We start from the raw sequence: 12,350 nt of genomic DNA, 5'->3' as shown, positions 1-12,350 counted from the left end.
CATTAGTCGCCTTTTTCAACAAGCATGGGTTGCTGAAGACGAATCTGAAGGCAAAATATAGTACCCTCATATCAGTTTCTTTCCATGACAGCTCTCACAAGAAATGAGGATATAGCGGTTTGTTAAAAAAATATATAAGCATCAAAATAGATGCTAAAACTTGAAAGGCTTATTTGTTTTTGATTTTGCTCAGTGTAACTATTCACTAAATAGAGAAAGAAACAACAGTAAAAAGGAAATTCAAAGTACAAAATATTACAGTGGTCATATCCTATTCTGTCATTGTGGAGCCTTACTAGGTCTTTCAAAGCCTTTCAAAATGTCCCACTAGACCACGGGACCAGCGAGTGGGCAATAACTAGTGGTCCTGTCTGTACTTCACTGGTCTGAAATAGACCACGGGACCAGCGAGTGGGCAATTACTAGTGGTCCTGTCTGTACTTCACTGGTCTGAAATTATAACATTCGTAGATTTACTTTAAAAATTCACTGGCCACCAGGACCACTGCAAACTTATCATTTATTTGTCCTGATGAATTTTTACTAGCCAGGGACCACAGGACCAGCACGAATATCGCACACTGAGTTATACAGAAGGATATTTGTATCAGTCTTACTTAGATCCACGTCTCAGTGCTCGCTTATGCTATAAGTAGGGACTGGTCATAATTTATGGCTAGGGGGTGATGCTGATTTTTATGGAGAAGCATGTACAATGTGAATGACCCCCCTAAAATTTATGTACAAAATAAGTGACCCCCCCTGCATGCCATGTACAAAATCAATGACACCCCCCCCTCCTTCCCATAATTTCTAAGCATAATTTTAAAACATATTTTCATGTACGAAATTGCTGACCCCGTACGTGTGTACAAAATTGATATACCCCTAGCTCCCCAGAACAAAATGGGTGACCCCCCCTTAAAATCATCTTCCTCCCCCAAAAAAATAAATAAATAAAATAATAAAATAAATAAAAATAACAAAAATTAATAAAATAAAATAAAATAAAATTATGAACGATCCCTTAGATCCGTAAAACATGTCGTGTAGGTAGGTCTCTTCAGAGCAACTTTACCTTTAATCAAAAATCGACAGAGGCCAATCAGAGAACAACTCTTCTCTTGCTTTGTGGCACGTGTTTCAAACTAGTCCACTCTAGACAACGCTTTGAAATTTGAAAATTGAACAAACGGACCTGTGAACTGGCAGGTTTGATTTTCAGTACTTCCAGCTGGCTGTGGAAAGTCTCTTCCATTCCAAATGTTTATTCCGTTGAAGCGTGAGGTAGACGATGATTTCAGTTCGGAATACCTCGTACTTTTCAAGTTTACATGATCAGAAAGCACATTCCGAATGTCACTTTCCCGATTTTCGTCGGATGAAAAGTCGTTGAGAAGTGAGCCATTAAGGCATATCCCCAGATTTTGATCCCCATGCAACGACCAATACTAGATTTTCAGATGACATAGAATCTAGCAGACGACAAGGAAACAAATTTAGGGTTATCTCCCCTAAAACACCGGTAATTTCCGTACATCATACGTGACTCAATTATTCGAGAAAAAGAATTACTAACACGAATTACCAAATGAATTCCCAAAGTTCGGCACTCCCATCGGGTAACATATAACATGTTACTGGCTTGTAAATTACTGGGGCACATTGAAAATAATAGAAAAGGACTCTGTCAATCAGAAAACGACATTTATGAGTGAGATAAGATAAATATCATTTATATCCCTAACAAAAGTTGAATACTATGTGAATATACTTTTTACAATGTGTTGTAGTTGCCTGGGGCTCTTGGTTTGACGATGTTCTCTCTTTGGAGAAACTAATGAATGAGTCTGACCACCCAGTGTTGATAGTCAGATACGAGGAGACCAAACAGGTACGATGATGATGATGATGATGATGATGATGATGATGATGATGATGATGATGATGACGACAACGACGATGATGATGATGATTGCGTGATGGTGCTACTAATACCTGGTGTCAACACTGATTTTTAGCAATCAATTCATATAACTGTCACCACTATTTGCATTCCACAATTTATAAAATATGTTCCTATCTGGAAATATAAGCAAGCAAGTAAACCATTTCCTCATCAATATTGATTTCTCTTGTTATTAATTTACATTAGTCAGATTATCGATTCGAGTCAATTATCTGTGAGTGTTTGATTTATTTCAGGATCCTGTCCGTGTGATCAAAAGCATTTCGGAATTTCTAAATATAGACTGTCCGGATCAGCTTGTCCGAGACATAGCTGTACAATCCGACTTCACGAACATGAAGTCGGCAAGGGGAGATAATGCTAAGAAAAGTGATGGTGACGCCATCCACTACAGAAAAGGTAGGGTAAATTCCGTGTCGTATCCGTGTTGGTCTTAGATGGCAGCCTCATATACGTACGGCTTACTGACCATGTGTGACACTCTGGGTGGTCGCTGTACACACTGTCAGGTCTGATTGCACAGTCATCCTATACTTGTTTAATCAAAATTCGTCTAACATTATGTCACCGAGAAGATCCGGGGTTAGAATTAGGTAACACACTCGTAAGAGACGACTGAGCAGACTCGCTTTGTTGACACGTCATCGTATCCCAATTGCGTAGAACGATGCTCCTGATGTTGATCACTGGATTTTTCTGTCTGGTCCAGACTAGATTATTTACAGACCACCGCCATATGGCTGGAACATTGCTGAGTGTGGCTCATGGCCATGGCCGTGACTGATATATGTGATTTTAATTTAATTGAATATACTCATTAATACTGTGTTAACTCTCAACTGTAACTCTTTAGTTTAAGGATAAAAATAATCAATAGCGAAAATCTATCATTATTATTGCTGTTGCCAGCTCAAATGTTCAACAGTATTCCTTTATCTTTACAGGAATCACTGGTGACTGGAAGAACTGGTTCACCGGTGCCCAGACGAAATACTTCAATGACATTTACACACAGAAAATGAAGCATTCCAAGTTTTATGAATGGTACTTGTAGACTGTATTATGGTGGTGCTACGTCGGAGTTGCGGAGACGCCTTTACAAGACGCCAGCACATCCTTGACATAGAGGAAGTGCTGAGTAGCTTTATATTCTGTCCTTCATTAGGTACGTTGAACACTGATTTCAACATTATCACGAACAACTAAAAGTGGCCTTTATACATGAGTATCTCGTGTGAGTATTCGGACCCGGACCGTCAGAACGAGCACTTTCACCAGAAAGCTTTATATTGACTTCAAGAGAATTCGTTATTCATTCGTCATTGCATTTACAGTGAAAGAGAGAAATATGTATTTAATAAATACACTTTGATTCAGATAATGCATTTGTTCTCAACCCATGAAGGTCCGGGTTAGAATTGATCTTCAGTAACCCATGCTTGTCGTAAGTGCCGACTAACAAGATCGGGTGGTCAGGCTCGCTGACTTGGTTGACACAAGTCATCGTAGCCAAGTTGCGTAGATCGATGGTCATGTTGTTGTTCAGTTGATTGTCTGGGCCCCGTTTCACAAAGCTCTCGTAAGCTTAAGGTCTCGTAACTTATCTCGTACCATTCCTAGTAACATAGCAGGTACGAATGCTTCGAGAAAAGTTACGAGATCTTAGGCTTACGAGAGAGCTTTGTGAAACGGGACCCTGGTGCAGCCTCGATTATTTACAGACCGCCGCTAAATAGCTTGAATATTGCTGAGTGCTGCGTAAAACTAAATTAGTTCTCATGAACAGATAAGATAACATTGACATTATGTATTGCTGTTTTATTTATGTTGATCAAGAGGAATCACAATCAAAGAATTATATATTTTTAAGCTGATATTAATGAATATGATCTATATTTAAAAAGTCGATTCGCATTTTCATGAAAGCTTAACGGTATCCGGCTTGAAGTCGAGTCGTGGGTGCATGCCGTCGTATGGAGATCGCCCTAGCAGTCGACGTTGTGAGCGTAGTCGCAGGTTTGGATGTCGTTGTTCCATTTCATGTCGGCTGGACACTCCTGCTGGTACACGCGACCACCGTCCACGCAGATCACGAAGCTGGAGCAGTCACGGGGGGTGGCGCTGAAACATCCCCAGGGAAGGGTCACAGCTGGTGACGGGAGGGATGGGAGGTGGAGTAGCGGTGAAGCTGCAACTGTTGATGCTGGCGTCGAATATGGTACCAGGCGCGCATGGCCTGCGGACGGCGACACCATTGTCGCATTGGTAGTACCGAGTACTATCAGTAACGTGAGGGTGGAACTTGACCGCTCCAGGGGGACAGCGATCTGGAAATATTGTGTGATTTTATAGAATGGAAATTACAAACGAACATTTCAGAAGAGAAAATCAGTCACAATATATACAGTAATAATTCATAATATTATCATTTTATACATTGAGAATACGTTTACGTGTAGATATGTAAATCAGGAAAATTACAAAAATACTTAGAATACTGAGATATTTGGACCAGGATTTATCACTGAGAAATTGGTGACTTAGAGATATATGGACCACGATTTATCAATGCAATAAAGTTGACTTAGAAATATTTGGACGAGGAGATATCACTGACATATGCTGACTCAGTTGTTTATGGACCAGGATTTATCTCTGAGATATTTGGACGAGGAGACATCACTGAACATAGGCTGACGTGGGGACACATGGATCAGGACTCTTCCCTCACAGTCCGAGTACGTGGATGACGTTTTATGCGACATTTATCAATACACAATGTTACGGCGATTTAAACTGAACCGATATGGGAAGCTCAAGCCAAATTCTCACCCAGCTATCTGAATGAGTTAGTAATCTCTTGAGATAAACGAATAACGGCAGTGACGTCTACAAAACTGGTGAACTTTCGTTCTATGTAACACTTTGCTTCATTTGTCGAAAAAATGTCATTTTAACACATATCAGTGAGTAAGTGAGTTGGGTTTAAAGCCCATTTTTATAGTATTCAGGGGAAAGTCCGAAGTTGCAGGTCTCACACGCTTGGATTCGGACCCACAATCACACATGTAGATTTCTAGTGTTGCCAAGGGACGCAACTCTGCATAGCAGACTGTGGCAACATAGCCAAACTGACCACCTGTGACCCCAAGATAAAAAGCATCAAAATATATGTCAACGTAGATGTCGCTCACCGCCGCATGCGTCGGTGTTACAATCAGCCGTTCCGTTCTCCCTGTCGTCAACAGTGCAGCCGGCGCCCCCAAACTGAGGCTGGGGGTTGGTGCAGGTCCTCTTCCGGTGCTGGTTCATGGTCCCTCCTCCACACATGGCCGAACAGTCCCCGCCCTTCCACGCCCCCCAGTCCGACCACCCACCGTCAACTGGAATACGGCAAAAAGAATACGGTAATAACACTAGTAAGTGAATTGGGTTTTACTCCGCTTTTAGCAATATTTCAGCAATATCACGGCGGGGGACACCAAAAATGGGTTTCACACTTTGTACCCATGTGGGGAAACGAACCCGGGTCTTCAGCGTGACGAGCGAACGCTTTAACCACAAGGCTACCCAACCGCCCAGTAATAACACTAAGCCTGAGATAAACAACCTCGGCCATTCATGTATGTTTTTCTCCAGCCTCAAATTCAATAGGCGGCCAAAATGTGTCTAAATAACTGAGTGACGTTTTTGAGATTTATTTTAAAAATAGATCATTTGTTAATAAATTAAAGGCTGATGTAAATCAATTGGCTTCGACAACAATTTCAATAAAAGTAGATCAAGAAATAACCTGACCTGATTTGTCTGTTTCTTGAGTGTTCAAGCGTAAAAGTGTAACTATTCACATCAGATTAAGTATTTCCAATGGCGGAGAAAATTGTGTACTTTTTAATGTTGTGTATATAATTAAATATTTTATTCAAATTACCCATTTCGCGAACACCGGCTGTCATCAGTGATTTTTTAATGGTATATTTAATATACTTTTCACAGCCCTTTACCAAATGGAAACGGTTTCTGGGGATAGGGTATTCTTTTTGACTGATTTTTCATATTATCTCAAGCAACTTATTAATAAATATATGTATTTGAATGCCCGATACAGATGTTTGTATACACATGAACCTTCAACGTAAAATGAAAAACGATACGTGTATTTAACTTCTAACACGAAATATAACTGTTTAGGAGGAATATCAATTTACATATGAAAATATCAATTTTCTCCTTTCGACGTAGCGAACATTAACTTCAATCACCAATCTATCGAACGTCCCGTCAATATCTTTATTACAGTGATTACAGCGACCGTTACGACAACAACCATGAAGAAAGTAGGTGTACAGTAATATTTCCTTACGGTATAAATACCCGAGTTGTCTGTGATACTGTAATTCAAGAAGTATAATACTTGTAAATCATATTCCGCTCAAACTTAATCTGTCTTGTCATGGCAGATTACTATAGAAATATGAAAGGATGTGTTCTTTAACTAATTAACCCTACCACGGTTGTGCAAATTCTGATATGTGAAATAATAATAAAAAACTTCTCATCCAAATATAATATTTGTGGCAGTGGGAAAATGCAGTAATAATATAAAATGGTAATTCAAAATGAATGATCTTGAGAGTCAGGAATGTCAACTGCAGCTCATCATAATTTGACTATAGGGTTAAAAATATAGATGTGAAAATTACATGAATCCGCCACAGAATACCGTGGTGACACCACTTGTTCGTGAAACGGGTAAGCAGATCCAGCCCGTCACCCAAACACTTGCATAAAAATCTTTTTGTTAAAACCCAAAGATTGAAAATATCCTTCATAATGACATAAGTTCATACAAAACGGGGCGGTGGGGTAGTCAAGTGGTTAAAACGCTTCTTCGTCACACCGAAGGTCCGGGTTCAATTCCTCCATTGGTACAATGATTGAGGCTCACTCTGGTGTCCACCGCCGCGATGTTGCTTTAATATTGCAAAAAGCGGCGTAAAACCAAACTCACTCACACATACAAAACATAATACAGGGCGCTGTTTTAGTATTTTAGTTTTCTGCTTCTGGGGAAATTACCACACGATATCGGTAAAACTTAAAACGTAGTCCTAACGTGGACGACGTGCACTCACTAGGGCAAGGCTGTTCGTTACAGTCGGCGACGTCTACTTTACGGCATTCCCCTGAACACTTGCGTCCCCCATTACTGGGGGCTGGGGCGGTGCAGGTGCGGTCCATAGTGATCTCCTTCTCTCCCCCTCCACATGACACCGAGCACTGCGTCTCACTGGTGGCTGACCAGGATGACCACTGTCCATGGGCTGCAAGATCAACGTTATACCAAATATGACGTTTTAGTTATCGTGAATATTTAAGCTCATGTTCCATTTCTATACACAGATAAATTGTATTTTGTTTAAAATACAATGCATTGTTTTTACTTTTATTGAAAATTTGTATTACGGTGTATTTAAAAATACTGAAATATTGATGTTTCAGAGAAATAAAATATATGCATAAAATTTATTCGTTTGTTGTTTAATACCGCTCTCTGCAGTGTTCCAACTACATGACATCGGTCTGTAAATAATCGACTCTCGACCAGACAATCCAGTGATTGACATCATGAGCATAGACCTATGTGTGTTAACCAAGTCAGCGAACCTGACTCGATTCCGCTAAATGCATCTTGCGACAGACCAATTCTAACCCTAATCTTCACGGTTTTATGCATGAAAATATTCGTCACACAAATCTTCAGTGAAACTTACTGCAGTCCTTGTAGCGCACCTCCGTCTTGTACCTGAAAAGGATACATCCTATCAACACCAGAATGTTTCATAATGTTCATCATGATATCAGATTTCAACATGTTAAATACACGTCACCCCTCATCAATACGATGTTTGAACTGACAAAGATTGATATTCGTATTTCAATGTCTCTAATTCCAGGGGGCGTAGCTACCATTATAAAAAAAAGTCCAGGTTTACACATGATTGTTTGCTAAAAAGGTTGGGCAAGTCCTCAATATACTATCTAAATAAAAAGATTTGCAACCTATCGGACTTACACGAAACATTTAGGTTGCTACGCGCCTAAATTTATTCCGTTTTAGTTCTGTTTCTTCAAGTCAGTTGCGCAGTCCAATATTCACGTGTAGCTGTGGCATATTCAAAGAATAAACCCCTAATTTAACCATGTTGCACTGGCGACAGGACGCATAACAAAATACGCAACTGGCTCATTTCCGCACATGCGCAGACTATGAATGGAATAGATGCGTTAAATGATCGTTGCAAACTTTCACTGCTTAGTATGACTATTATGTATTGTTTAATCCGAATATCCACCTGTTAAGAAGATCAAATTTGTACTATATTGGTGAAGTTATGTGCCAGTATTGTTCGAAATTTCATAAGAAAACATATGGAAAAGAAATGGCCCCAGAAGGCTTCCACAGGTTTCCGTCACTACCGGTGGAACATTTACGAGAATACAAGAGAAACTGACTATTTGTTTCAGTGTTACGTGTTTGTTTAATGAGAATATTCATGGATATTTTGAAACAACAACTTATGCACAACTTACGCACCACTCCGAAAACGGTACAGGTAACTCCACATAATATTCATACCAATTTCTCTCAAGTAATACCACGTTACCACATAGGTTAAGTGCTAAGCTATTCAATATTATCGAGAACATTACACATTGACGTTGACATTAGATTATGATGATGATGATGAGGAGGAGGAGGAGGAGGAGGAGGAGGAGGAGGAGGAGGATGGCGAGTTACCTGTAGCTCCAACACCTGCCCCAGCTGTACCAGCCACACCTGGTCTTGTACGCTTCCAGATAGTACTGTACGTAGGAACACCTGTATAAAACAACGACACGGGGTTAAGGACCTGTCAAAAGCGAAGTTGGTAAAATGCGGCTGGTAAAATAACTGTACCTTCATTGAATGAATACTGAATGGAACCACTATAATTACTGTATCAACATACCGGGTATGCACTCATTCTGAATGAATGTCTGTTTGTCTGTTAGACGTTCAGTCAATATACAAATATTGTTTATAACATAAACGTCTATTGCTAAGTAAATGTCTGCAGTCATCCCAGGCACACTAATGTTTAGAGATGCTGAAATGGTTAGAATAACAGGGGAGTAAAACGTATACGTCTTTCGTGAGAAAAAAAGCATTTCCGATTCCTCAGCTTGGCATCCTATCTGACACGTGAAGATCATGTTGGAATTGATCTTCAGTAGCCCATGCTTGTAAGTGGCGACTAACGGGACCGGATGGTCTGACTTCATATCCCAATTGAGTAGACCGATGCTCATGCTGTTGATCCTTGGATTGTCTGGTCGATTATTTACAGACCACCGCTAAATAGCTGGAATATTGCTGAGTGCGGCGTAAAACTAAACTCATTCACTCACTTGACATCTTACCTGACATTGGTTTGTGTTAACTGTGACGGTTGCCTATCTGCTTTCCGCTGTAGTGAGTGAGTAAGTATGGTTTTATTCCAGCATTATCACGGCGGGTGACACCACAAATGAACTTCGCACGTCATACCCATGTGGGGAATCAAACCTGAGTCTTCAGCGTGACAAGCGAACGTTTTAACCACTAGGCTACCCCACCGTCCCTTTATCTGATTCAGAACAAAGTCTGAAGTTGTCATATACGTCCCTCAATTATAACATTTAGTCATTTTGATACAACCTTTAGGTGAATATATGACAATAATGCGTAAAATATCAATCCTCACTGGCTCACCACATATTTATTATAGTATAGTCTTCTATCCTTCTTAATGAAGTGAGTGGCGGTGGGGTAGCCTAGGGGTTAAAGCGTTAGTTCGTCACGCCGAAGACCCGGGTTGGAATCCCCACAAGGGTACAATGTGTGAAGCCCATTTCTGGTGTTCCCCGCCGTGATGTTGCTGGAAAATTGCTAAAAGCGGCGTAAAACCAAACTCAGTCAGTCAGTCAGTCTTAATGAAGTGAACATTTGTAACAAAGCCAGATGTAAATACGACAATTAACCATCTGGTTACCCCACCGCCCCGCTTTCATTATGAACTGTGCCATGAATTTTCACCGCTCTTTTGATTTTATTGCTAAAAGAACCCGTTGCGGTGGATAACCAAGACTGATTAATTTCTGGTCTTGGCGTTTTATGTTAGAGAATTCTGACTGTACCTCTTCTCTCCCTATAAGCGTGACTCAATTCTCACTGATACGCGTGACTCGAATACGGACAGGCGTGCGTGACATGGCTTCAATATTGCGACCGTAAAACAACATTTACTCACATACACAGAAACAATTCCATAGAAGAGTGATGTAAACAGCAACATACCTGTCTGCAGCAGAGACGTGGCCGGCTGCAACAGCCACCAGGAGCACGGCAGACACTACGACGATGTTCATTGTGAAAGGCCTCCACCAATGTACCTATCTCTTGCATTGCAAACTGTCCTTTTATAAACGAGGTAATTGCCAACCAGAGTATTGAATTCTGCTGACATATCTTCGAACTCATGTCCTTCTGACAAATGTCTATATTTTGCATGAGAGATATGTATTAATGCTCTCTGTGTTGTCTTTGATAGGGAGATCTATTTCGAAAGGTCTTGATGATCGGCCATCCTGTCCGCCATGTCTTCACTCCGCACCAACGAATAGGTATAATAGCGTCATGGGAATTGACACAGATATGACTGTGGGCCAATCATGTTCCTCGCTCCGTTGAACCCATCTTCTACAGACATTGAACAAAGACGATCACAGTAATATGATAAAGAGAATGAACAATATAAGCCGTTAGAGGAATATTATTTCCAAAACAAACATTTTCTGATATGTTCCATGGGACAAAGTCACACATTTCAGTCATAGTTCGCGTCCATATGCCCTTACATATTCATATGTAATTTGTTTTGTGTAAAACCCATACGGTGGTGGCTCATTTCTGCTGACGTCATAATGAAGAACTGTTTAAAGATTGTTTTACAGCAAATATCATTTATTATATCTATACTATATACTACTACATAATTTATGCTACTGCTATTTGAGGATACGAACGTGTAGGATGAAGTTTTAAAAAATTGTTTCTTTGCTGAAGTGAGTAACTCAAAAAGACAAATACAACGTATTCCAATTGAAACTAGCAAATCTCTGCGAACTAAATATTTTTGTCAAGCAATTCAGGATAAAGCTAAACCAGAAGCGCCTCTAATCCAATGGTTTATGTACACATATACTATATCGTTGAAACAACACGAAGTATGTTTAAATGATATGATAAAATAGTCAAATCTCTTATTTTGCAATACTGAAGAGGCCACAGACCTATAGTTCAACGTCAGATAACAATAATGGCATACAATCTGATTTGACTGGATTAAATAGCAGACATAACTTGGAACAGCTAGCATGGCGGAGTTCTAATGCCTTAAAGTCGAGTCAGGTTCAAGAAGGTTTGAAATGCTATCATGAGGTGCTATCAAGCAGATGTCAGTATGACAAACGATTTAGAAAAAGTCAGAATCGTAGATGACCTCCACCGATTCAGTCTTTACCTCGTAGTTGTAGATCGGCTGGTCAAGCGTCTGTGTCGTCGTAAGGAGACGTGAGTTTCAGATGTTTAGTTAAGGATAAAAAACGAATTTAGCTTAACTTTACTTTAAGGTGAAGATGCCGCGATCCTTCATCACCACACCATACAAACGACAGTAGGTGAGTATTCCTCCATATTTAGAGTGCTTCCATGCATAGCCAAAGGCCTGATTTATTTCCCTTAGTTGGACCGTCCTATTCCCAACAGCCCTGACAGCATAAAACTATAGAAAGAAAAGGGTGTCGTAACTACTGAAAGGCGAGCGGGTAACTTTATCTTTCAAACACTCAACCTCCCCATGAGCAATATTCCACCAGCCTCAACACCCGTTGTCCTCTTTTTACAATAGGTCCTGTAGGTCTCGCGGGCGCTACTTCCGGTACTAAGCTGGTTCCAGGTTCCCTTTGCGTGCGCCAACTTGCGTCATGAGAGACGGGACCCAGCTTACTTCCGGTACCAGATTTCCGGTGACAAGCCTATATTCAAGAACCAGTTCTGGTCCCAAATTGCGTGACCGCCTAATATATGACTTTACTAGACCGGACCAAGTGTACAACCATGACAGCCTACAAGGATTATCGGTTCCCTCCTGTCAACTGACAACCATGAGGCCATTTGAAAAGGTATGAAACGTTGTTTGTAACCGGAAGTACCACTTGGGAAGTGCCGTGACTTACTTACGGGCCCTGTTTATCTTAACTCACTTAGGTGTTGTTGACAGAAACGTTCACACGCCAT

The 12,350-nt window shown here is 40.5% G+C and overlaps 1 protein-coding gene across 1 annotated transcript; it reads right to left on the bottom strand.

Annotated features, from left to right (window-relative positions):
• Window positions 1–4,075: 4,075 nt before the first annotated feature.
• On the bottom strand, window positions 4,076–10,420 carry LOC124259184 (hemicentin-1-like). Its single transcript, XM_046693281.1, has 6 exons — window positions 10,350–10,420; window positions 8,772–8,852; window positions 7,744–7,775; window positions 7,105–7,293; window positions 5,164–5,352; window positions 4,076–4,296 (listed from the first exon to the last, which is right to left on the bottom strand). Exons 1-6 carry the CDS (start codon window positions 10,418–10,420, stop codon window positions 4,076–4,078), a joined length of 783 nt encoding a protein of 260 aa, XP_046549237.1.
• Between the last annotated feature and the right edge of the window lie 1,930 nt (window positions 10,421–12,350).

Source organism: Haliotis rubra, unplaced genomic scaffold (genome assembly GCF_003918875.1).
Source record: "Haliotis rubra isolate DU_JTF1 unplaced genomic scaffold, ASM391887v1 Scf712, whole genome shotgun sequence".
Taxonomy (NCBI): Eukaryota; Metazoa; Mollusca; class Gastropoda; order Lepetellida; family Haliotidae; genus Haliotis; species Haliotis rubra.
Note: the sequence above shows the minus strand (reverse complement) of the source record. Positions and strands in the feature narration are given on the sequence as shown.